This window comes from Hylobates moloch, unplaced genomic scaffold (assembly GCF_009828535.3).
Source record: "Hylobates moloch isolate HMO894 unplaced genomic scaffold, HMol_V3 SCAFFOLD_5, whole genome shotgun sequence".
NCBI lineage: Eukaryota > Metazoa > Chordata > Mammalia > Primates > Hylobatidae > Hylobates > Hylobates moloch.
The window spans coordinates 76,603,614-76,628,651 of NW_026652280.1; the positions used below are offsets into that span (position 1 = coordinate 76,603,614).

General features: G+C 43.1%; 1 protein-coding gene across 1 annotated transcript in view; it reads left to right on the top strand.

Annotated features, from left to right (window-relative positions):
* The window catches only part of CTNND1 (catenin delta 1), a 60,949-nt gene that overhangs the window by 28,592 nt on the left and 7,319 nt on the right, over nucleotides 1-25,038 (top strand). The window contains exons 2-15 of the mRNA XM_058439703.1: nucleotides 4,623-4,741; nucleotides 6,971-7,259; nucleotides 9,594-9,665; nucleotides 11,155-11,307; nucleotides 12,046-12,581; nucleotides 17,473-17,706; nucleotides 18,561-18,678; nucleotides 19,794-19,947; nucleotides 20,362-20,379; nucleotides 20,816-20,884; nucleotides 22,051-22,178; nucleotides 22,277-22,427; nucleotides 23,170-23,362; nucleotides 24,009-24,123. Of these exons, the coding sequence (XP_058295686.1) occupies nucleotides 7,065-7,259; nucleotides 9,594-9,665; nucleotides 11,155-11,307; nucleotides 12,046-12,581; nucleotides 17,473-17,706; nucleotides 18,561-18,678; nucleotides 19,794-19,947; nucleotides 20,362-20,379; nucleotides 20,816-20,884; nucleotides 22,051-22,178; nucleotides 22,277-22,427; nucleotides 23,170-23,362; nucleotides 24,009-24,123 (2,136 nt within the window). The 5' untranslated portion in view covers nucleotides 4,623-4,741; nucleotides 6,971-7,064. The remainder of the gene's footprint in view (nucleotides 1-4,622; nucleotides 4,742-6,970; nucleotides 7,260-9,593; nucleotides 9,666-11,154; nucleotides 11,308-12,045; nucleotides 12,582-17,472; nucleotides 17,707-18,560; nucleotides 18,679-19,793; nucleotides 19,948-20,361; nucleotides 20,380-20,815; nucleotides 20,885-22,050; nucleotides 22,179-22,276; nucleotides 22,428-23,169; nucleotides 23,363-24,008; nucleotides 24,124-25,038) is intronic.

Here is a 25,038-nt window from a genome sequence, read left to right on the forward strand (position 1 = left end):
AAAAAAAAAAAAAAAAAAAAAAATTCCCTAGAACGACATGGAAATGGAGTTTTGCCTGTCATTGTTTTTAGAGGGAGAGCATAAATCTGTGACACTCGTTTTGTTGTTGTTGTTGTTGTTTTTGAGACAGAGTCTCGCTCTGTCATCCAGGCTGGAGTGCAGTGGCACAGTCTCGGCACAGTGAAACTTCTGCCTCTTGAGTTCAAGCGATTCTCCTGCCTCAGCCTCCTGAGTAGCTGGGATTACAGGTGTGTGCCAACATGCCCGGCTAATTTTTTTGTATTTTGAGATGGGGTTTCACCATGTTGACCAGGCTGGTTTCGAACTCCCGAACTCAAGTGATCCTCGCATCTCAGCCTCCTAAAGTGCTGTGATTACAGGCATGAGCCGTGGTGCCCGGCCATGACATTGGTTTTGATTTTATAATGAATAAATAGGAAGAAAGGAGGAGAGTTGCCTTTGAGACTGGCTGCCGAAGACAAAATTATTTTTGCAAAAACCCAAAGATTGGTGAACTTCAGAGTTCACATAGGCTATGGTTTTATATATATTAGCTCGTTAAAACTAAACCATGAAGAGTAATAGAAATGGAAGCTTACAGGGGTTGTAACTTTTCCAAGGTCTCCTAGCTAGTTTTTGGAGGAGCCAGGACTTGGACCCCCAGTCTTTTGACCCCTAATCTGGAGTTTTATTTTGTTTTTCCCTCTAAAAGTGAATAATTCCTGTAGTTTTCAGGTCTGCTGCAAATGAAAGAGGGGGCCTGGGGAGGCTGGTTTACAAACTTCAAAAACTCTACCAACCACACCCAAGCTCTAGTCCCTGTAGTAGTAACAATATTACTGGCTTTCTGTGCGTCAAGACATTTTTCTAAGCACTTTACGTGAAATGCCTCATTTAATCTTCACAACCATCCTATGTATTTTTATTCCTCCATTTTACAGAAAAGAAAGCTGCAGTTTCGAGTGGTTGATACTTTGCCCAAAGTCATATAGCTAATAAGTGATAGATCTTATACTTAAACCCAGGCAGATAACAAAGCCTATACACTTAATCTCTTAAGAATCATAATTCCAAATTGTATTTCTTTAGCCAGTTTACAGTAGAATAAATCATTCCAGGGACTGTGCTATTGGTAGGCGATTTTTTTTTTGTGGGGGGGGGGTACTGAGTCTAGCTCTGTCACCCATGCTGGAGTGCAGCGGCATGATCTCGGCTCACTGCAACCTCCGCCTCCTGGGTTCAAGTGATTCTCCTGCCTCAGCCTCCTAAGTAGCTGGGATTACAGGTGTGCACCACCAAGCCTGGCTAATTTTTGTATTTTTAGTAGAGATGGGGTTTCATCATGTTGGTCAAGCCGGTCTCAAACCCCCGACCTTGTGATCTGCTCACTTCGGCCTCCCAAAGTGCTAGGATTACAGGCGTGAGCCACCACGCCCGGCTGGTAAGTGATTTTTTTTGTTTTTTGGACCTCCTATCTGGTTAGCACTGTCTAGTTGTTTGGTCCTTCTGGGTATTTGATTTAATTTAACTTCTTTTGGTTTGGAGTTCTTACAGAAGAGACTGAGCTTTTGTCATTATCATTGCTTGGATGAAGGATTTTTACTATGGACTATGGACTATGGACGCTGGGTAATAGCAGGAATATCTTTCTAGTGTTGGTGGGATCCAGTAATGTAGGACTTATGGCTTATTGAGAGTAAAACTAGGTATTCTCAGAAAATCTAGTCTTAAAGGGGAATAACAAGTTTCACTTTATGTCTCCTCAACCCCCTGACTTCAGGAATTCTTTGATTTTTTTTTTTTTTTTTTGTAAGAGCAAATGTAATCTATTTAAAAATATAAGTAAGTGGCAGCCGGCTGCGGTGGCTCACGCCTGTAATTCCAGCACTATGGGAGGCTGAGGCAGGTGGATCACGAGGTCAGGAGATTGAGACCATCCTGGCTGACATGGTGAAACCCCATCTCCACTAAAAATACAAAAAATTAGCCCGGCGTGGTGGCATGCGCGTGTAATCCCAGCTATTTGGGAGGCTGAGGCAGGAGAATCGCCTGAACCTGGGAGGTGGAGGTTGCAGTGAGCTGAGATTGCACCACAGCACTCCAGCCTGGGCCACTAAGCGAGACTCTGTTTCAAAAAAAAAAAAAAAAAAGTAAGTGGCAAACCTGGAAAGGTATTGGGCTGGACTTGTAATTATGACTCCTGACTGTCTGCCAAAGTTAGCTGAAGGTTTGTAGTGTGATCTTTTTGATGCATATGGCATGGAGAAGAATCTTTTTTCCTTAAGTTTCCAAGTGATGAGATCATTTACTGTAGCCTGCCTAACAGCTTCATTCTTTCCCCACTCATACATTCCTTTTCCTCCCATTTTTTTTGTTTTCTCACTTATATGTAGATATTAGGGGTAACTCTTGAGCCTAAAAAAACAAAGTAGAACCCTTTTCTTTCCCTGTTTGCCTGTGATAGTTGAGAAGAAAGCTCTCAAAGGTTGTAGAGGAGAGGCTCTGGACCATCCATCTGGTACTGACTGCACTTCTATTTGGACTTGACACCATGGCATAGAAAGAGAACACAGGATTTGGAATGGCATAGACCTGGGTTTAAATTCAAAATGTGCTATTAACTATGAGGCCTTGGGTAGTTTCCTCACCCATGAGTCTTATTTGCAATAAAACTTCCTTAGGGTTATTGTAAGGATTGCCAAGATAGTAAATGTAAAACATTCAGTAATCACATTTCCTTTCTCCAAGGTAATAAATTGTTAAGGCCTCAAATACAGAATCAAGAACTTATTATGACAGATGTGTAATGATGTGATGACTTCCAAGCACTAGAGAAGTGTCCTTTGTCCCAGAAACACTGGTATAGGTGGGACCTTCTAGTAAATAGGAGTAGGGAAACCAGCCCTTTCACACCTTAGAACCTAGTTATGTTTTTGATCCAGTTGATTTCATCTACTAGTTCACAAAATAGTTTGAGGCTGAGACATTATGGTGAAGTAATGTAATTGGAAGTGTTAAACCAACTTTTGAAACAACTTAATACCTGACATTTGTATATAACATACATTGTCTCACCTAATCCTCACAACTCTGAGTTAGACTGGGCTGATTTCCTAACTCCTGGGAAGCAGCAATTTTTTTTCTTTTTCCCCAATTTGGTTCCTGGAAATGGGGTAAATGGATTTGGCATCTTACAAGTGAGAACATGACAGGGTTTACTGCCATTGTTGGGTAGTAGTAGAGCCAGAACTGGGACCAGTCTTCTGAGTTGTGTTCCTTCCCATATGGCCTCTGCTTCTGTCCTCTTTCAGGCAGAATATCTCCCCATGCTTTTAGACCTAAGAATCTGATCTTTTTTTTAATTGTGCTGTCTTCTTTTCCAAATTAGAGCCAGGTGGTCAGCTTTAAAGCTGTGAAGATGGTGGAAGCTAATGTTTCTCCAGACACTGCTTTCTGACCTAGAGCCCTGAGTATTTTTCCTATCTCCCTTCCTAACCTTCTTCACTGAATTTAAGTTGCAGGGCCATTTATGACCATCTATACACTTTCTCTTTGCAGCAGGGAATGTCATTGTATCCCCCATGGTAGCAGTAATTTGGGCTTTTATTAGCAAAGAAGATTATAGGGTGGATGCTGCTGGAGTGGTAATTGCACTTCAGACCCTGTTGAAATTCAGTAACTGGAAGAATCTCTTTTTGAGCTCAGAGTCCTCTTGGTGTGGAAGGTTCATAGGTCATTGTACATAGTGGATAAGGGCAAGTACTTAAGAAATGGAGATGAAAGGGGAGCACCTATTTTTTTTTTTTTTTTTTTTTTAAATAAGGGTGCTTATTCAAGAAAGACCTTTGAGTGGCCTATTGGAATGTAGGATGGGAATATGAGAAAGTGGCAATGGGTTTTGGACTGAAAGGAAGAAGAGTTGATAAGCGATTATGGGAACTCCGAGCTGGGGTAGGAGGAATTTAGGGAAGGGCGACCACGTTCTTTAAACTTAGGGACTGGATTGATTCAGTTTATTGGGCACTTATTTATCAGTTCCTTTGGGTACTCTTGCTTGCTGACTTCTGCATACACTCTAAGTCAAACAGGCCCGAGCATTTGTGCTTGCTAGGGCTCTGGGGAGCGTGGGAAAGGGAACTGAAGCAAAAGGCTCAGCCTAGGCTAGTCCCCACATGTCTTCCCCACACAACTTTTGCATTGGTTTCTCAATGTCTTTGTGGGCATGCTGGGACTGGGCTTTGAGGTTTCTGCCTTAGGGGTGGGAAGGGAGGGGGAAGGGCATTCCAACAGCAGTTTTTTTCTTTTTCCCCAATTTGGTTGCTGGAAACAGGGTAAATGGATTTTTATACATATTATAACCTGTTCCTCGTTATATATGGAAATACAAGTAGAGGAGCTCTCACTTAACAGTAGAATCCAGGTTTTAATGAAAACGACATCCAAGGCCTAGTTATCTCAACATAGCAAGGTCTAAAGGGCACTTGTCACATTAAGCAATTCCAAGTCATATTTTAAATTACTTCCTTTCATTCCTAATATTGCCCCTTGCTCTTCTTGTTTTTATGTATTGGGTATATTTTATTTTCCTCTCATTCCCATTTTTCCTTCAAATATTTCTGCAGCTCTCTCCTTCCTGCTTCCTCCTTGCTGTGGTGGCTGGGATGCTTCTTCCATGATTTTTTGAATCTAGACTGGGCTGTTATCTGTGTTAAACCAATCAGTTGCGACCTTCTCTTAACAGGTGTGTATGGAAATATGTTTATTAAGAATGAAATATCTTACTTTTTAAGAAATATGTATTTTTATTCCTTTCATGTCATAGCAGAAAAAAAATCTTTTTAAATACCTTTTTTCTTTATGGGTTGGTGAGAGGGTGGGAATTGGGGAGAATATTTATTTCAAAACCTGTCTTTCAACATTGTATATTTTGGACTGGCATAAAGTCTCTCGTAGCTATAAGAGAGAAAAAAACCCATTGAGTCCAACAGAGTATCAGTAATGCCTGTTAAACCTCCTGTTTATATAATGGTATGGAGAACTCTTCATTTCTATATAACTATCTTTTATTGTATAGATAGCACACATAGACCCTCTAGATACTTGGATATTTATCCTGAGTTGGAACAAATAAAAGAGTAAAAAGATAGTCTATTTAGAACAAGAGCATCCAATCTTTTGGCTTCCCTGGGCTACAGTGGAAGAAGAATTGTCTTGGGCCATACATAATGTACGCTAAGAATAGCCAGTGAGCTAAAAAAGAATTGCAAAAAACAAAATCTCATAATGTTTTAAGAAAGTTTACAAATTTGTGTTGGGCCGCATTCAAAGCTGTTCTAGGCTGCACGCGTCCCGCGGGCCGTGGGTTGGACAAGCTTGAGTTAGAGGTTTCTGCAGGATTACAGAGATGTAGGAACTTCCAGCCATTGATGTGTGGAGGTTAGGATATGAACTACTGTGAGGTGCACTTTCAGAGGTTGAGGCTAATACTCCTTTTCCTACTTCTCAAGGAGGTGAAGTTTCCTGAAGACAGTGCTTTTTTACATGTAGAGTTTTTTGTGGTTCTGTTACTCTGTTGTCTCCATTAGTCAAGGAACACGTTTTGCCATCAATATATTTAACAAACTATAGTAGTATAGTTTTGGAAACTAGAAACGTCCTTTTACGAATGTATTACTATGTTTTTGGAGGCAGAGTCTCACTCTGTTGCCCAGCCTGGAGTGCAGCGGTACCATCTTGGCTCACTACACCCTCCGTCTCCTGGGTTCACGCAATTCTCATGCCTCAGCTGGGATTACAGGTGCCTACCACCATGCCTGGCTAATTTTTGTATTTTTAGTAGAGATAAGGTTTCCCCATGTTGGCCAGGCTGGTCTTGACCAAGTGAACCTGACCTCAAGTGATCCACCCACCTCGGCCTTGTAAAGTGCTGGGATTACAGGTGTGAGCCACCTACTTTCATTACTTTCTTTTTTTTTTTTTTTTTTTTGAGATGGAGTCTTGCACTGGCGCCCCAGCTGGAGTGCAATGGCACAATCTTGGCTCACTGCAACCTCCGCCTCCCTGATTTGCACTATTCTCCTGCCTCAGCCTCCCGAGTTGCTGAGATTATAGGAGTACACCACCACATCTGGCTAATTTTTTTTGTATTTTTTTTTTTTTTTTTTTTGAGATGGAGTCTTGCACTGTCGCCTAGGCTGGAGTGCAATAGCGTGATCTTGGCTCACTGTAAGCTCCACCTCCCGGGTTCATGCCATTCTCCTGTCTCAGCCTCCCGAGTAACTGGAATTACAGGCTCCCGCCACCAAACCCGGCCTTTTTTTGTATTTTTTTAATAGAGACGGGGTTTCACTATGTTGGCCAGACTGGTCTCGAACTTCTGACCTCGTGATCCGCCTGCTTCGGCCTCCCAAAGTGCTGGGATTACAGGCGTGAGCCACAGCGCCCGGCCTTTTCATTTCTTAATTGGCATTTAGTTTAGCATAGTAATTTTTTTTAAATTTGCTGCCACTTCAGCAGTTTTAGTGTTTAGATGTGGGAGAGGTTAAGATCTGTATTGCCCTATTATCTCTAAAAGTGGCTTGTCCCTGCAGGATAGTGAATGCTTGTCTGTACCATTGGAGTTACACATTTCATTGAGTTGATACCAGCAGATTTTTTTTCAGGAAAAAATAATCCAATCTCATAACTACAGCACCTCACCACATTCTCCCTCTCCTAACAGTGTAGAGACTTAGATTTAATTGCATCTTTCCTTTCAATAGTTATTTCTGGTGGGATGTTGAAGAAAGCGTAGTGGGCAAAGGATTCCGCTTGAACAGACACTGGTGATGGGCTCCTAGGCTTGGCGGTGGCTTGCTTTCTGCACTGCAGTAAAACCACGAGAGGGCATCTTTGGCTCTGGGATTAATAATTCATCTGTCTTCTCTGACCTGTGACCTTTTCTCTCCTTTCTCTTACCCTTTCCCGGTAGTGTGAAGTGAGGGGGTCTCTCTCCCTCCTTCTCCTTCCTCTGTGATTCACCTTCCTTTTTACCCTGCCCTGCGGCGGCTCCGCCCCTTACCTTCATGGACGACTCAGAGGTGGAGTCGACCGCCAGCATCTTGGCCTCTGTGAAGGAACAAGAGGCCCAGTTTGAGAAGCTGACCCGGGCGCTGGAGGAGGAACGGCGCCACGTCTCGGCGCAGCTGGAACGCGTCCGGGTCTCACCACAAGATGCCAACCCACTCATGGCCAACGGCACACTCACCCGCCGGCATCAGGTAACCCCTCTCTCCATCAGACGTGCAGGTAGGACTTTGGCATGGTCACAGAGAGGCTATGAACCTTTTTGGGAAGCTACTCTCCTTTTGGTGATAGGCTGTCCAGTGCTCGTTCTTCCAGGGATTTTTTTTCCAGGGGTGTTAAATGCTGATAAGAGACAAGGAATATTGCTGCTGGACTGAGTTGGGTGCAGTTACTATCTCTAGAAGCATCCATCTGACTTCCTGTTTTGCTGGGGTAGGTTTTTTGGGGTGGGCTACAATTCTAGTAATGGTAGATAGTTTAGTTTGCAGCTGTATTCAAGTTAGTTTTCTGACTTTTTTTTTTCTTGGTATCACAAAATCAGGAAAGTAAATGCCCACTTAGTGGTTGGGCATCTTGTGCGCTCAGCTCTAGTTCAGTCTCCCTGAGGGAACAGTCTGTACCCAGGTGTGGCAGTATCCATAAATTGTGTACTCCTGCTCCATATTGTCCTTGTGTGCTCTTTTTGTTGGCCGTGTAAATCATGTGTTGGAGGAAGGGGTCATTGTTAATTCTGTTGGTTAGAGTTGGAGAGGGAGCATCATGCTGCTGTTTAACCCAAATAACCACAGGAGCCAGTGGTCTCTGGGTTGGCTGACTCTGTGATGTGACTTGGGAGAGTTGGTGTTACAAATGAGAAGTATCTTGTGTTTCCTCTGGTTTTTCTAGTCTGACTTTGCTGTGATGTAATCTGTCTGAGGTTTTGTCTGTCTTCCTCTGTGTGTGTGTGTGTGGTAGGCATTGCCTGATAGATTGCATCTTACAAGAGATCTCTGGGTGGGAACCAGAACAGTGCTCATGCCCTGATAGTCCTTTTCATTGCGTAATTTTAATTAATTTATTTATTTAAGACAGAGTCTCGCTCTGTCTCCAGGCTGGAGTGCAGTGGCACAATCTTGGCTCACTGCAATGTTCGCCTCCCGCGTTCAAGCAATTCTCCTGCCTCAGCCTCCTGAGTAGCTGGGACTACAGGCGTGTGCCACCACACCCAGACAGTTTTTGTAGTTTTAATAGAAATGGGGTTTCATCATGTTGACCAGGATGGTCTCGATCTCTTGACCTCGTGATCCACCCGCTTCGGCCTCCCAAAGTGCTGGGATTACAGGCGTGAGCTACCGCACCCGGCCAAGTAATTTTTTTTTTTTTAAGATAGAGAAAGGCCCTCATGCTGAGGAGCCTTGCAGTTGAGAGAGAACAGAATTCCAATTGTAGGATCAAGGAATTTGAGGGAGGCAGCATGCTTGCAGTGTTCCTAGGATTTTTACAGGAACTACAATAGAAAGTTAGGGATGAAATTATATTGAAAGGGGAAAGCAGGACTGCTCGGGTTTGGAGGTCATGGGGAATTCCAGGATTCAGTATGTGGTTGCTCTCTTATTTTTAACTTCTGCTTAGCAATAAAACCACACCCTTCCTTCTTCCTGAAAGTGATGTTTAACTTCCTCTCCCTGCAGCATTACTCTATGTAATGGGAGTGGGGTGGAGGAAGAGTCTTCCAAGGTGGTTGGATCTCACTGTTCTACTGGAAGAGGAGCAGGCAAATATATTTTTATGCGGTATAATGTCATTAGATTATTTCCTGCTGCTTAAGACACAGCAACTTCTGGATGACATTTTGGAATGTATTCTGTGGCTCTAATAATTGTTGGTAAAGATATTGAGCCTTCTGTTTTCTTGAGGGGAGTTGGGGTGCTTGTTTTTGTACTTGGAAAGGGAGACTCATATCTCTTGCTTTTTTCTTTAATTAAATTTCTATTTTTTACATTAGGACATGATAGCCATCTTGCTTCTTTCTTTAAAAAGCTGCCGGGAATGGGAGTTTCCAGTGGTAGTACTGCATGAAGATTCATGAGACTTTAAAGCTCTTTGGAAACCCCCCAACTTAGCCCTTCCAACTTTCCTTACATTTTCATGGCTTTCCAAAAAGGTTGCATGTAAGGGAAATTATCTAGGTCTGTGCTATTTATTCAGCAAATAGTTTTTGAGCACCTGTTATGTGCCAGGCACTGTTCAAGTTACTAGGGAATATATCACTAAACTAAACTTATCCTAAAAAACCCTCTGCCCTCGTGGAGTTTACGTTCTTATGTTCCAGAGACCCTGTCTGCCAGAGTTCCAGGCCTGATTTTCAATTTTGAGGAAAGTGCTAAGACTAAAGAGTGAACGGTTCTTTTATGAGTACTGACACGAGGACTCCAGGCCACACATATCTTCTTGAAAGCCCTTTTTCTGTTTGAAAAAAAGATCATTTGTGTTTGATAGAGCAAAAGAAGGCCACAAAATGAATTGTCTTCTTGTGGGCTGTGTTTCAGAACGGCCGGTTTGTGGGCGATGCTGACCTTGAGAGACAGAAATTTTCAGATTTGAAACTCAACGGACCCCAGGTAATTCTTTGGCTCAAGACCTGGGTTGCTTCATTCATATTTTCTTATTTCCCCAGCCTATAAGAGCATATTTGTGTCTTGTAAGGTGCCTGGCACATTGTACACACTTGTCAATTAGTTTCTTTTATTTACAAAAACAAAGAAGTGGAGCTCCAAAGTATATAGGCAGTTTTGTTTTGGAATGAACTTTAATGACCATTTATCTTTATGACTATTCCTCCTCCCCACTGCCACCCCATTTGATCCCTAAGTACTGCATTTCTTTTCTAGAGACAGTAGGCTTCTACTTTGCAGCAGAAAACCCTACCTAAAATCTGGCTGGTCTTGAGCCTTTTAGATAGTATCTGAAGAGTAACATAAAGTCAGTCAAAAGATGGCTCTTACTGGGATTCTCAGGTTTGTCTTAAAAGTTCTTTATTTTTGGCCAGGCACGGTGGCTCATGCCTGTAATCCTAGCACTTTGGGAGGCTGAGGTGGGCAGATCACCTCAGGTCAGGAGTTCGAGACCAGCCTGACCAACATGGAGAAACCCTGTCTCTACTGAAAATACAAAATTAGTCAGGCGTGGTGGCACATGCCTGTAATCCCAGCTACTCCGGAGGGTGAGGCAGGAGAATTGCTTGAACCCAGGTGGCGGAGACTGTGGTGAGCTGAGATCGTGCCATTGTACTCCAGCCTGGGCAACAAGAGCGAAACTCTTTCTCTCAAAAAAAAAAAAAAAGTTCTTTATTTTAGACTGGGTGCGGTGTCTCACGCCTGTAATCCAACACTTTGGATTCAAAGCAGAGCAAAACTCTGTCTCAAAAAAAAAAAAAAAGTTCTTTATTTTGGCCAGGTGTGGTTTGCTCGTTCCTGTAATTCCAGCACTTTGGGAGGCTGAGGCTGGAGGTTTGCTTGAGCCCAGGAGTTCAAGACTAGCCTGGGCAATATAGTGAGACCCTGTCTCTACAAAAAAAATAAAATTAGCCAGGCATGATGGCATGAGCCTGTTCTAGCTACTCAGGAGGCTGAAATGGCAAGATTGCTTGAGCATGGGAGGTTGGGGCTCCAGTGAGCTATGATCATGCCACTGCACTCTAGCTTGGGTGACAGAGTGAGACCCTATCTCAAGTAAATAAATAAAAGTTATTTATTTATTGGGTGAGCTGCTCTTTTGAGGGGTCACTCAGATATAGATGAAACTGCCGTTAACACAGTTCATGTTCACTTAGATGACCACAGCTGGGAAGTTAAATCTACTGTCTGTCACTTGGATGTTGATGTGGCTATAGTTAGTTCATGTTTGTTAAATGACTACAACTGGGAAATTATGTCTACTGTCCTTTTGTACAAGTTCAAAAGATGACAGCCACCCATCTAAAAATCCTGAGGCCTGTAGAAGATGCATGAGGAGTCCCTGTCTCCGGGGTCACCACTTATGCTTATTAGGATGGCTTGTTAATACATAGCACTTAATAGTAGTTTCTTCTCTTTTCTCTTTTGCATATAGGATCACAGTCACCTTCTATATAGCACCATCCCCAGGATGCAGGAGCCGGGGCAGATCGTGGAGACCTACACAGAGGAGGATCCTGAGGGAGCCATGTCTGTAGTCTCTGTGGAGACCTCAGATGATGGGACCACTCGGCGCACAGAGACCACGGTAAACTAAGACGTGTGTAAGATCTGGAAGTGATAAGAGGTCTTTTCTTCTCTATTAGGGGAGGGGTTAAGCACTTAATTAAGATGGAGGACTGATATGCCATTATAGATCTGATTGCATAAAGTGATCTCTGGCCAGATAGAAAGGATGAAGAGATGGGAAAATCTTACGGAATAGGGAAGACAGAAGGTATATCAAGGTCTATAGTAGTTTCCCTTATAAGCATAGTTACGGTCAGGGCAATTTTCCTGCTTGGGGACTTCCTATAGGATGGAAAGAAAGATAGATGGTAGGCCTTAAGGCCTTTCTAGGTAAAGAAAGGCCTTAAGGCATTTCTAGGGATATAAAGGTTTGTTTCTTTTGGAGTGGTATAGAATTTAATTGTTCATGGCTGGGCGCAGTGGCTCACGCCTGTAATCCCAGCCCTGTGGGAGGCTGAGGTGGGTGGATCACAAGGTCAGGAGTTTGAGACCAGTCTGGCCAACATAGTGAAACCCCGTCTCTACTAAAAATACAAAAAATTAGCCAGGTGTGGTGATGTGTGCCTGTAATACCAGCTACTCGGGAGGCTGAGGCAGGAGAATCACGTGAACCTGGGAGGCAGAGGTTGCAGGTGAGCCAAGATCATGCCATTGCACTCCAGCCAGGGCAACCGTGCAAGATTCCATCTCAAAAAAAAAAAAAAGAATTTAATTGCTCACTTCTTTAGTTTTTCTTTTTCTTGTTTCCTACTTGCAGGTCAAGAAAGTAGTGAAGACTGTGACAACACGGACAGTACAGCCAGTCGCTATGGGACCAGACGGGTTGCCTGTGGATGCTTCGTCAGTTTCTAACAACTATATCCAGACTTTGGGTCGTGACTTCCGCAAGAATGGCAATGGGGGACCTGGTCCCTATGTGGGGCAAGCTGGCACTGCTACCCTTCCTAGGAACTTCCACTACCCTCCTGATGGTTATAGCCGCCACTATGAAGATGGTTATCCAGGTGGCAGTGATAACTATGGCAGTCTGTCCCGGGTGACCCGCATTGAGGAGCGGTATAGGCCCAGCATGGAAGGCTACCGGGCACCTAGTAGACAGGATGTGTATGGGCCCCAACCCCAGGTTCGGGTAGGTGGGAGCAGCGTGGATCTGCATCGCTTTCATCCAGAGCCTTATGGGCTAGAGGATGACCAGCGTAGTATGGGCTATGATGACCTGGATTATGGTATGATGTCTGATTATGGCACTGCCCGTCGGACTGGGACACCCTCTGACCCTCGTCGGCGCCTCAGGTAGGCAAGAATAGGGGAAGAGAAAAGGGTCTTTCCAAGACCAGGGAAAAGGGGTAGCTTTTCCTCCAACTTCTAAGAGCTTTTTGGGATCAGAGATACTTGTGGCCTCCTCCCCTCTGCTTTTTTTTGGGGTGAAAAGCTACCCTGTTTTTCCCTTTTCTGACTTGGCTTAGTATTGACTTGCTATATATATATATATAATATAAATATATATATATAATTTTTTAAATGAAAATAATTTTATTTTTTATGTTTTTGAGACAGAGTCTTGCTCTTTCACCCATGCTGGAGTGCAGTGGTGCCATCTTGGCTCACTGCCACCTCTGCCTCCCGGCTTCAAGTGATTCTTGTGCCTCACCCTCCCTAGTAGCTGGGACTACAGGCAAGCACCATCACGCCTGGCTAATTTTTATATTTTTAGTAGAGATGGGGTTTCACCATGTTGGCCAGGCTGGTCTCAAACTCCCGACCTCTGGTGATCCACCTGCCTTGGCCTCCAAAAGTGCTGGGATTACAGGCGTGAGCCACCACGCCTGGTCCACAAGTTGTTTTCTATAATTTGAATATATGGGCCAGGCGCGGTGGTTCATGCCTGTAATCTCAGCGCTTTTGGAGACCGAGGTGGGTGGATCACCTGAAGTCCGGAGTTCGAGACCAGCCTGACCAACATGGAGAAACCCTGTCTCTACTAAAAATACAAAATTAGCTGGGCGTGGTGGTGCATGCCTGTAATCTCAGCTACTCGGGAGGCTGAGGCAGGAGAATCACATGAACCCGGGAGGCAGAGGTTGTGGTGAGCCAAGATCGTGCCATTGCACTCCAGCCTGGGCAACAAGAGCGAAACTCCATCTCAAAAAAAAAAAAAAAAAGAAAACAACTAGTGATTGTTGTTAGTCTATGTCCTGAAGAATGAACTTTGCTTCTGCTTCTGTGCTGAAGTTTTTGCTGTTTCTGGCTAAGATGTGACCCCCTTTTGGTGTTAGGCAGAGGATTCTGATGTCTGGGGCCATGGAATTCTTGCTCACTTCTTCCTGGGAATTTCTTTAGCTTCTGGTTTGGTATTAAGAACAGAGTCGGTTGGGCACGGTGTCTCACGCTTGTAATCCCAGCACTTTGGGAGGCCGAGTCGGGCGGATCATGAGGTCAGGAGATCGAGATCATCCTGGCTAACATGGTGAAACCCTGTCTCTACTAAAAATACAAAAATTAGCCTGGTGTGGTGGCTCATGCCTATAGCCCCAGCCACTCAGGAGGCTGAGGCAGGAGAATCACTTGAACCCGGGTGGCAGAGGCTGTAGTGAGCTGAGGTCCCGCCACTGCACTCCAGCCTGGGTGACATAGTGAGACTGTCTCAAAAAAAAAAAAAAAAAACAGAGTTGAGGGTTTTAGGAATTCAGGACCAAAAGAGACAGTTGAGGACATATATAAGAACTTTCTTGTGGTGTTTTTAATCCCAAAGTTAAAAACAAACTTTGACCTCACGAAGGCCTTGACATTCTGTGCTTAGGGTCTTATTATTTGATTGTAAAGTGAAATTGTGTTGGCATCCTTGGGTGGGAGTCGGGGGTACATTAGCAACACTCTGAAAGGTCACTAAGCAGCTGCCTACTCTGACTTTACTACTTGTCCCTGGAGATTCTTTGGTGATGTGAAAAAAAGAGTGATTGATGTTTGGACTGGTATATGGTTTGCCTTGTTGCCTTGAGAGAGTGCTTTAGAATGGGGTCGACAGACCCCTGAAAAGGACCACGTAGAACTATTTTAGGCTTTGCAGGCCATGTATCATCTTTGTCATATGTTGTTCTTTTTTTCAAACAATCTTTTAAAAATAGCATTCTGGGGTGTACAAAAACAGGTTTGGCCCATGGGCTGCCAATGCTGCTTCAGAATAAATTAGAAACAGTGTTTTCCAGGTAAAGAGAAATGATAAGAAACAAGGGATGATTTATGGCTGTCTTGATGGTAAGGATATCCTAGCAGCTGTTGCTGAATTTCTCTATATGGGGTAATGACCTTTTAAAGCAAATGCCTTGGTACTCATTTTCCTCATATATTAGGTAGCTTTGGTTAAGAGTGAACAGGGCTGGGCCCAGGGGTAGAGGCCCCATTATCTAAGACTGAGTTACTCACCTTTCAGGTGTCTTGGATAGCTAATCCAACTCCCATGTGACTCATTTTTATTCGTACAGGAGCACCAGACCTCGGCTGGTGCAACCTAGAGCAGTGGTAGATAACAGCCTTCGTTGAAGCAGTCTGTCCAGGGTGTTGGCTCTACTGCAAGTCTGCTTTTTCTGACTTCCTCATTAGTAAAGAGTGTTTGGACCCAGATGGGTGTGGGTGGCCAGGTCATTCTCTGCCGTCCCTAGTTATGCTAGTTCACATAGAGTTTTGGGCCTGGTTCTTGCTGGACTTGGAAACCTGCTTGACTAGCAAGAATATTTGCTGCTTCCTGTTCCAGGCTAGAAGAGTAATACAAGGTCAAACTTAAACAGTGAGGCAGTGATTAGTGGAAAAAGCACTGAACCCTGAGACCTTGGTTCTAGTTGTGCCTTTGCCACTAGCTATAAGTAGCCTCAAGCAAGTCATTTGGTCTTCCTGGGCACAGCTTTGTTACTTGTAAAACAGAGGAAAGAATGTCCAATCCACTGCCTTTGTATAGAAAAGGATATAAGATAGAGTTATCTGGAAATTTTGGTTATGGTAATTGTCCTTATAATTTTGTATATTAATAATAAAGGTTAAACATATTCAATACGGAGCCTGAAAAACCCAGAAAAGCATACCACCTATTGATAAAGAACCACTGTTAGCATTTTGGTGCATATCCTTCGAGTTTTTTTTATTATACATGTAACTATATCCTATTTTCCCTCTACTAAAATGGAATCTTAACAGACTGCTCAATAGCCTACTTTTAAGCTATCTAAGCTATTCATTTTGTTTCCGTGTTTGTTTTTTTTTGAGATGGAGTCTTGCTCTGTCGCCCAGGCTGGAGTGCAGTGGTGCGATCTGGTATTATACCCAGGAGGCTTTATTCCATGGTATTTTATAATGTTAGTAAATATTTTTCCTCAATTTTATAGTAAGCAGAAAATTTTTATGGTTGGGGTGGATGCAGAAGTGATGCGTAATAGTTTAGAAGGCAACCAATTTTGTTTTACCAGCTGTTTGGGCATTTTTAGTACCCCCTTCTTGATTTGGAGGGTTTAACCTTGACCTTTTTTTTTCTTCGAGATAGAGTCTCACTCTGTCACCTAGGCTGGAGTGCAGTGGCACAATCTCAGTTCACTGCAACCTCCACCTCCTGGGTTCAAGCGATTCTCTTGCCTCAGCCTCCCAAGTAGCTGGGATTACAGGTGCCCACCACCACGCCCAGCTAATTTTTGTATTTTTACTAGAGATGGGGTTTTTCCATGTTGGCCATGCTGATCTCGAACTTCTGACCTCAGGTAATCCACCCACCGCAGCCTCCGAAAGTGCTGGGATTACAGATGTGAGCCACCACGACTGGTCCTGTTTCTGTGGTATTTTAAGACCATCTTCGTCATGGTTTACTAAATGCTTTGTCCGTCTGAGTCACTGTTGCATAGTTGATGTTGATACCTGTGAGGCAGGCCTTCTGCTTAGGTCAACCTTGAGTATTTGGTGACAGTGGGAGTGGTTTTGTAGAACAAACAACGGCTTATTTGGAGAGTTCCACACAATAGATTCTCCTCTCCTGTGGGAGCCAGAAAGAGATGAGCTCACAGATAATGGGTTTCTTCCTTCCTGGTAGTTATGAATAAATAATAGTGTGACAGACTCACCCTCTAGTGGTTGTTGGTAGTACTGAAACAGGAAGAATTGTCTCCTGGTTTGATTTTTCTTACTTTCAATTGCTTTCTCTGTTCCTAGTGGCTGGGCTTCCCAAATGTGATGTTGGTGAATAGGCTTCATTTTGAAAGAACTGGAGGTACTGTCTTTAGAAATTGGAGGATGGAATCTTACCTCTTAACACATTTGTTGAGTAGCAGACATGACCTTGGAATGACTGTGAAAATTACTTTTCAAGTTTATACCTCATCAGTACCAAAGCCAGATCCTCCTATGATGTAGCAGGAAGCCCTTTATTAGTTTTGCTCTATCAATCCATCTTTTATAATTTCCAAAAGAGGATAAGGAGAAGCTTAAATATGAAATGTATTTAAAGGTCTTATCCGACCAGTTGTTTCCTGTGTGTAAATGCCTAATTTCCTGTTTGGTTAAGGAACTGTTTAGACTTCTGTGGCACTGAGTCAGTTGCTTTAGTTAATTCTGTTCTCTGAGGGTTTATCCTGATCTCCACCTAGAAAAGTTAATAACTGTCAGGTATCATTCAAATAAATGATAAGTAATAAGGATTTGGTTCTTTCTTTTTTTTTCTTTTTTTCTTTTTTTGAGACGGAGTCTTGCTGTGTCGCCCAGGCTGGAGTGCAGTGGCGCAATCTCGGCTCACTGCAAGCTCCGCCTCCCGGGTTCACGCCATTCTCCTGCCTCAGCCTCTCCGAGTAGCTGGGACTACAGGCGCCCGCCACCACGCCCGGCTAATTTTTTGTATTTTTAGTAGAGACGGGGTTTCACCGTGTTAGCCAGGATGGTCTCGATCTCCTGACCTTGTGATCTGCCCACCTCAGCCTCCCAAAGTGCTGGGATTACAGGTGTGAGCCACTGTGCCCAGCCTGAGCATTGCTTATAGTTAAACATTGTTTTACAAAACTTTATTTCATGATCTGTGTGTTTATTTTGAGCTATAAGGTAGAATATGTTTCTTGCTGAGGGTCGCAAACAAAGCTTGAATATTACTTTAAGGTATTTGGTCACTGGGGAAGACTGAGAAATGATACAATAGGGGATTCTCTTTGACGTTCTTCAGACATATTGTCTTGAATGCTCAAGAGCCATCTGATGAATTGTCTCTTCCAGGAACCCTGTGGAATCTTTCATCCCATGACTCAATCAAAATGGAGATTGTGGACCATGCACTGCATGCCTTGACAGATGAAGTGATCATTCCTCATTCTGGTTGGGAGCGAGAACCTAATGAAGACTGTAAGCCACGCCATATTGAGTGGGAATCGGTGCTCACCAACACTGCTGGCTGCCTTAGGTAACAGTAGCGTCTTTGAGAATATGAAGATGAATTTTTGAGGACTGACTTAAATTTCCTAAAAAAAAAAATTAAAATTCTTTAGCCTATTCTTTAGCCTCCATTCCTATCTGTATTGCATACTGTAACTCCAACCTTTCTATCTTTGTTGCTATTCTCTCATGTATACCACATGTACCTATATCGGTTTTCTTGCTGTTCCCCACACATCCTCTTCACTTTTATGCCTCTTTGACTTTGTTCATCTGCTTTGGTAAGCTTTTGTTCAGCATCTACCACATGTAAGGTGGTCTAGTCCTGGACTTGTGTGCATCTATGTCCTTGCCCTAGTTATTTGTATTTCAAGTCAGGCTGTGATAAATTCAGCAAAAGGGGTACAGAGTACTAGGAGGTTAGGGCATGGGTGAGGAAGGTCTGTTCTTTCTGTGAATGCCTTTCTCTTCTTATTTATGTTTTTGTGGTTAAACTCAAGTGCCTTTATTTTATTAAAGTTTTCCTGAATTCTTTTTATATCCTATAAATGCTGCTATATAATCTTTCTCTCTTTGGAATACACCTCTGTGTGCTCTGTTCCATTCTACATATGTATTATACTTCCATACAAGAAGTGTATATTCCATCTTGAATTACTGCATCTCGTACGTATCATTAATACCCTGCCCCACAGTGATACAAACATTCAGAAGGCAGGGACTGTTAATCAACTTTCTCTCAACTGCAGTACCTTGCTTATAATAGGTGTTCACTATTATAGTGAGTAGAAAAAAATATTCAGGAATCTTGTAGGTGTTGAGGGATATTTAAGGGAGGATTTCTGGATTTGAATCATCTTGAAGCTTCTGGTTTCCCCTCAGGAATGTAAGCTCAGAGAGGAGTGAAGCTCGCCGGAAACTTCGGGAATGTGATGGTTTAGTTGATGCCCTCATTTTCATTGTTCAGGCTGAGATTGGGCAGAAGGATTCAGACAGCAAGGTAAGTGCTGTCTTACCTTTAATGGCTGAGTGAATTTCATTCACCACAACTATGAAGTATCTGTAGGTCAGAGACCTATCATCTCAGGCTTTCAAGTAACATTAAATATTTATACTGGCCCCCACCCCTTATTTTTGAGACAGAGTCTTGCTCTGTTGCCCAGCCTGGGGTGCAGTGATGTGATCTCAGCTCACTGCAACTTCTGCTTCCTGGATTCGAGCAATTCTTGTGCCTCAGCCTCCCAAGTAGATGGAATTACAGGCGTGCGCCACCACACCCAGCTAATTTTTGTATTTTCAGTAGAGACGGGATTTCACCATGTTGGCCAGGCTGGTCTCAAACTCTTGACCTCACGTGATCTGCCTGCCTCAGCCTCCCAAAGCATTGGGATTACAGGCGTTAGCCACTGTGCCCAGCCAAGCCCGTACTCCTTAAAGTGGGTATTCAACTTAAAAGAAAACATGTTTTTTGTTTGTTTGTTTGTTTGTTTGTTTTTTTGAGATGGAGTCTGGCTCTGTCCCAGGCTGGAGTATAGTGGCGTGATCTCAGCTCACTGCAACCTCTCCCTCCTGGGTTCAAGCAATTCTCCTGCCTCAGCCCCTGAGTAGCTGGGATTACAGGCATCTGCCACCATGCCCGGCTAATTTTTGTGTTTTAGTAGAGACAGGGTTTCACCAGGTTGGTCAGGCTGGTTTTGAACTCCCGACCTCAGGTGATCCGCCCACCTCGGCCTCTGAAAGTGCTGGGATTACAGGTGTGAGCCACCGTGCCTGGCTTTTTTTTCTTTTTTTTTTTAAATCTGTCACCTATATATTTTAAAGCTGCTTAGCTGTCTTCCAAAGTTGTACATTGTCTAAGTAGTAAGAATGATGATCCAATTTCAGTCACACACCAAATAGTAGCAGAGCCAATAAGTCCATAGTTGGGCCTTCCATTAGCCTGAGGCTACAGGGATTTCAAGAAGCCTGGAGCATTTAAGAGGCATCCTGAGAAGTTATGGATTGGGTTATGCATTTGAAGATCAACATTTTAATACCTGAGTCATGGAAACCTGTACTTGTGGAAAAATCACAATAGACATTCTTTTTTCTCATTGGCCCTTTTATGTCCCTAAGCTTGTAGAGAACTGTGTTTGCCTCCTTCGGAACTTATCATATCAAGTTCACCGGGAGATCCCACAGGCAGAGCGTTACCAAGAGGCAGCTCCCAATGTTGCCAACAATACTGGGCCACATGCTGCCAGTTGCTTTGGGGCCAAGAAGGGCAAAGGTGAGTCTTGGTTCCTGTTTCTTAGTCTTTAATGTGGGATAGGGAAAGGAAGGAACACTTTAGCTTAAGGTACATAATACTTGGCAAGCAGTACGGGAGTCTGCCTGGTTATGGATGTCTTTTTGGTTTGCTGCTTTCCCTGTGTTGTGTGCTTCATTCAAGGTGTGGTGATGGGATGGTGGTTGTGGTGTGTTGGTGGTGGTGGTGGTGTTATCAATGAGTGGGGCAGTGGAAAATGAGAACTCAACTAATCTGGGACCTTCTTCCCCATACGTCCTTTGCATTTTCTGTGTGTTTCTTTTCTTCTCTGTGCTTCCCTGCTTATTTGCCCATGATTCTGCTGACATCTTTCTCCTGCATTTTTCTTATTTCATTTCTCTTCTCTGCTTTCTACCTTGGGTGATGCACTGGAAGATGAGTGGTTCACCAGAGGTGAGTGGAGTCTTTTAAGGTGCTTATCTACTTCTAATTTGCATGTTTCGATTTTAGCTTCCCTAGTATGTCCTTGCCTAACCTTTCCCTGTCTGTGCATGTAGAAAAGTTCAGTTGAGGAAGACACTGAAACAGGTTTAGCTCTTTGGAGCTAATAGCTCATGGCATGCTGTTTCTGGGCAGCAGTCCCCATTATCAGAACTCAGGACAATAGCATCAACAGTGTTTCATCCTCATCTTACGTATCTGCTGCCTGTTTTCTATCCTTGTTTCTGAATAGTCCCCTGCTGGAACAAGTTGCCCCCACCCGCCCTTTGCCCCTCGTGGTGCATCTGTGATCAAAGGGTTCTGACTGAAGAATGAAAAATGTGCCAGGTGGAATCTTTTCTTTTTTAAACTGGCTTACCCCTTTTCCCGCCCTTTTTCATTTTTGTAGGGAAAAAACCCATAGAGGATCCAGCAAACGATACAGTGGATTTCCCTAAAAGAACGAGTCCAGCTCGAGGTAAGTTATCTTCTCAGTCTCCAAAGGTCTCATAAACATAGTACAAAGATAAGATATTTGGTAACCTAACAGCAGACTTTATGTAATACGTTTATTGTCCTCTCTTTTCCAACTTACAAATTTGAAATGATTGTGAAAGTATTGAGAAGCTGTATAGTATTATAGCAGTAACTTACAAAGGACTGCTTGTTAAGGTAGTTATTCAGGTTACTTGAGGATAGAATAAGGTTCTGATGGTAGTCTAGAGCAGAAATTTAGGAACCATAAATGGCCACTACAGTGCCTGAGACTTAAACCTCACTATTAAAAGAAGCTTCTTTACCAAGAAAGATACTTTTTAGGCCGGGCACAGTGGCTCATGCCTGTAATCCCAGCACTTTGGGAGGCCGAGATGGGCAGATCACCTGAGATCAGGAGTTTGAGACCAGCCTGGCCAACATGGTGAAACCCTGTCTCTACTAAAAATGCAAAAATTAGCTGGGCATGATGGTGGGTGCCTGTAATCCCAGCTACTCTGGAGGCTGAGGCAAGAGAATTGCTTGAATTCGGGAGGCGGAGGTTGCAGTGAGCCAAGATCGCGCCACTGCACTCCAGCCTGGGCGACAGATAGAGACTCCGTCTCAAAAAAAGAAAAAAAGATACTTTTTATACTTTACTAAAAGAAATTTGGATCTTTATATTCATCAATACAGTGAGTCCAAAGTTCACAGCTCTCCATGGATATAAAAATTGTAAAAGTTTAATCTATAATGGACCCTTGTAGTAATTGCAAAGGTGGGAAGAATGACTGGGTTAAGTTAGAAATAATTGATTTGAGATGAGGCATTTTTAACCTTGAGTACTGTCAATGAGCTAAATGGAGCCCCTGAGCACTCATGGTAGAATCAAAGGCAAAGCTATGGGAGAGGAGGCAAGAAGGAAGGAAAGAGAGGAGTTGAGTATAATGAGTTGATATTTGTTCTACTCTTACCATGGATTCATTATTCTTAAGACATGGAATTTGGCCTCTAAGTTTGCTGTAGAGAGTGTGAGAGAGTTTAGGGAACCTGATGGTATAGAAGCATAAATCCATCAACTGAGAGTACTAAGGCTGGACTCCAGCCAGCTAGAGCCTGGTTTATTGGTACTGATTAGCACCCTCTGCCTTCTTTTTCTCTTTTGTGCAGGCTATGAGCTCTTATTTCAGCCAGAGGTGGTTCGGATATACATCTCACTTCTTAAGGAGAGCAAGACTCCTGCCATCCTAGAAGCCTCAGCTGGAGCTATCCAGAACTTGTGTGCTGGGCGCTGGACGGTACCTTTTAGAAAATGGGTTTGGAGATGGGAAAAACTTAGATAACTAGTTTGCTGCCATTTGTAATTTGTTCCACCCCTTTCTATGTGCTATTCTAGTATGGTCGATACATCCGCTCTGCTCTGCGTCAAGAGAAGGCTCTTTCTGCCATAGCTGACCTCCTGACTAATGAACATGAACGGGTGGTGAAAGCTGCATCTGGAGCACTGAGGAACCTGGCTGTGGATGCTCGCAACAAAGAATTAATTGGTGAGGAGTTGAATGCTAACTATTACCTCAAAATTTAGTACAGTGTTTGTAGTCCAGCAGGTGCCTAATAATTTATTGAATTTATTGAAATGACTGAAGGGAAGGACCCTTCCCCCCTTCATAGTTTATGAATGCGAGAGTTGGTAAGGGTTTTAGTTTAATGGTTCTTGGAAAGAAAACAAGTGACAACTCTTCAAAAATAAAATAATAATTGCTATTATTTATTGAGCACTTACTTTGTTACTAAGCGTTGTTAAACACTTCTGTGTTTCCATTTAATCCTCACCACTTTACAAAGGTCCATTTTTTTTGATAGGATAAGGAAATTACTTAACTCATGGAAGTTAAATAAGTAAATTGCCCAGAGTTAATGTAGCTAATTAGTAGCAGAGCCCAGTTATTTATTTATATTTTAAATTCATAATAACTCTTCTATTAAATTATTATAATATTCAAGATATTTTCATTAGAGTATCTGAAAGGACTGTGTAGCTTATTTAATATACAGTATTTACACTTTCAATGTGGTTGAAGTAGAAAAGAAAGAAAGGAATAGGTAGGCCAGTAAATCCATGGCTATTTCAGGTCCTTAGCCCTTTTGATATGATAATCCTATAGGATAATGAAGTTGATTCATGTGGACAGCACCTACACTTGATATGATTAATGCAATTAAGTATAATGTAAGGCTCTTCATGACCTGACTTGATCTTTTCTCCCTGCATACATTCTTTCTTACTAGGTAAACATGCTATTCCTAACTTGGTAAAGAATCTGCCAGGAGGACAGCAGAACTCCTCTTGGAATTTCTCTGAGGACACTGTTGTCTCTATTTTGAACACTATCAATGAGGTTATTGCCGAGAACTTGGAGGCTGCCAAAAAGCTTCGAGAGACACAGGGCATTGAGAAGCTGGTGTTGATCAACAAATCAGGGTGAGCTTACCACATAAAATTATGGTCAGAAGAATTTGAGTGAGTGGAGAGTTGTTTTCCTCTTGTGGTTACTAAGAAAAAGGAAATTTCCCCTTATTTACATGTAACGTGTGAAGAGCTATTGCTCTATTATCTGTCTTAATGTTGATCCATAGATTGATAATAGACTCTTATGTCAAACTTTTATTGTGTCGCTATTTGGGATAGAATACAGGATTTGGTAAAAAATTGATTTAACCCATTTTGGCATTTATATTCTTTTTTGTTTGTTTGAGACAGAGTCTCTCTCTGTCACCCAGGCTGGAGTGCAGTGGCACAGTCTCTGCAACCTCCACCTCCCAGGTTCAAGCGATTCTCCTGGCTCAGCCTCCTGAGTAGCTGGGACTACAGGTGCGTGCCACCATGCCCAGCTAATTTTTTGTATTTTTAGTGGAGATGGGGTTTCACCGTGTTAGCCAGGATGGTCTTCATCTCCTGACCTCAGGTGATCCACCTGCCTCGGCCTCCCAAAGTGCTGGGATTAAAGGCATGAGCCACTGTGCCCTGCCCCTGGCATTTATATTCTTATGTTATTAGAGGATATAGGGTCTAAGCTTTTTTCCTGGTTTTATATCCAAATTCCATATGGTGTTACTTTCCTCCAAAGGAACCGCTCAGAAAAAGAAGTTCGAGCAGCAGCACTTGTATTACAGACAATCTGGGGATATAAGGAACTGCGGAAGCCACTGGAAAAAGAAGGATGGAAGAAATCAGACTTTCAGGTATAGTAACTTTTGAGACCAAGACTTTTACTTTTTTTTTTTTCTTGGTCCCAGGATAATGCCTCTGTTGTCTTTGGTTTCTTCCATTTCACCATCATGCTAAATCTTTTTTTTTTTTTTTCTTTTTTGGAGACAGAGTCTCACTCTGTCGCCCAGGCTCGAGTGAAGTGGCGCAATCTCGGCTCACTGCAACCTCCGCCTCCCGGGTTCAAGTGATTCTTGTGCCTCAGCCTCCCCAGTAGCTGGGACTACAGGCACACACCACCATGCCCAGCTAATTTTTTATATTTTTAGTAGAGATGAGGTTTCACCATGTTGTCCAGGCTAATCTTGAACTCTGAGCTTAGATAACCTGCCTCGGCCTCCCGAAGTGCTAGGATTACAGGCATGAGCCATCGCACCCGGCCTCATGTTAAATCTATTTTTGACCCATATTTCTTAATTAGGAATTATTTGGCCAGGTGTGGTGGCTCACACCTGTAATTCCAACACTTTGGAAGGCTGAGGCAGGTGGATTGCTTGAGCCTAGGAGTGTGAGACCAGCCTGGGCAACATGGCGAAACCCATCTCTACCAAAAATAAAAATAAAAGTAGCCAGGTGTGGTGTCATTTGCCAGTAGTCCCAGCAACTCAGGAGGCTGAGGTGGGAGGATTGCTTGAGCCCAGGAGGTGGAGGTTGCAGTGAATCAACATCACACTGCTGCACTCCAGCCTGGGCAACATAGCTAAACCCTGTCTCAAAAAAAAAAAAAAAAACAAAGAGAAAAAAAAATATTTGGTTTACTCCTCAAAAGGATAATGTGTCTACAATTCATTTGTTGCAGACATAGCTCAGGTATCCGTCTATGTCATAACATACTTTAGGTGCAGGTGATAATGAAGGATGATGGCCTTTTTGACTTTTGCCCAAATCTA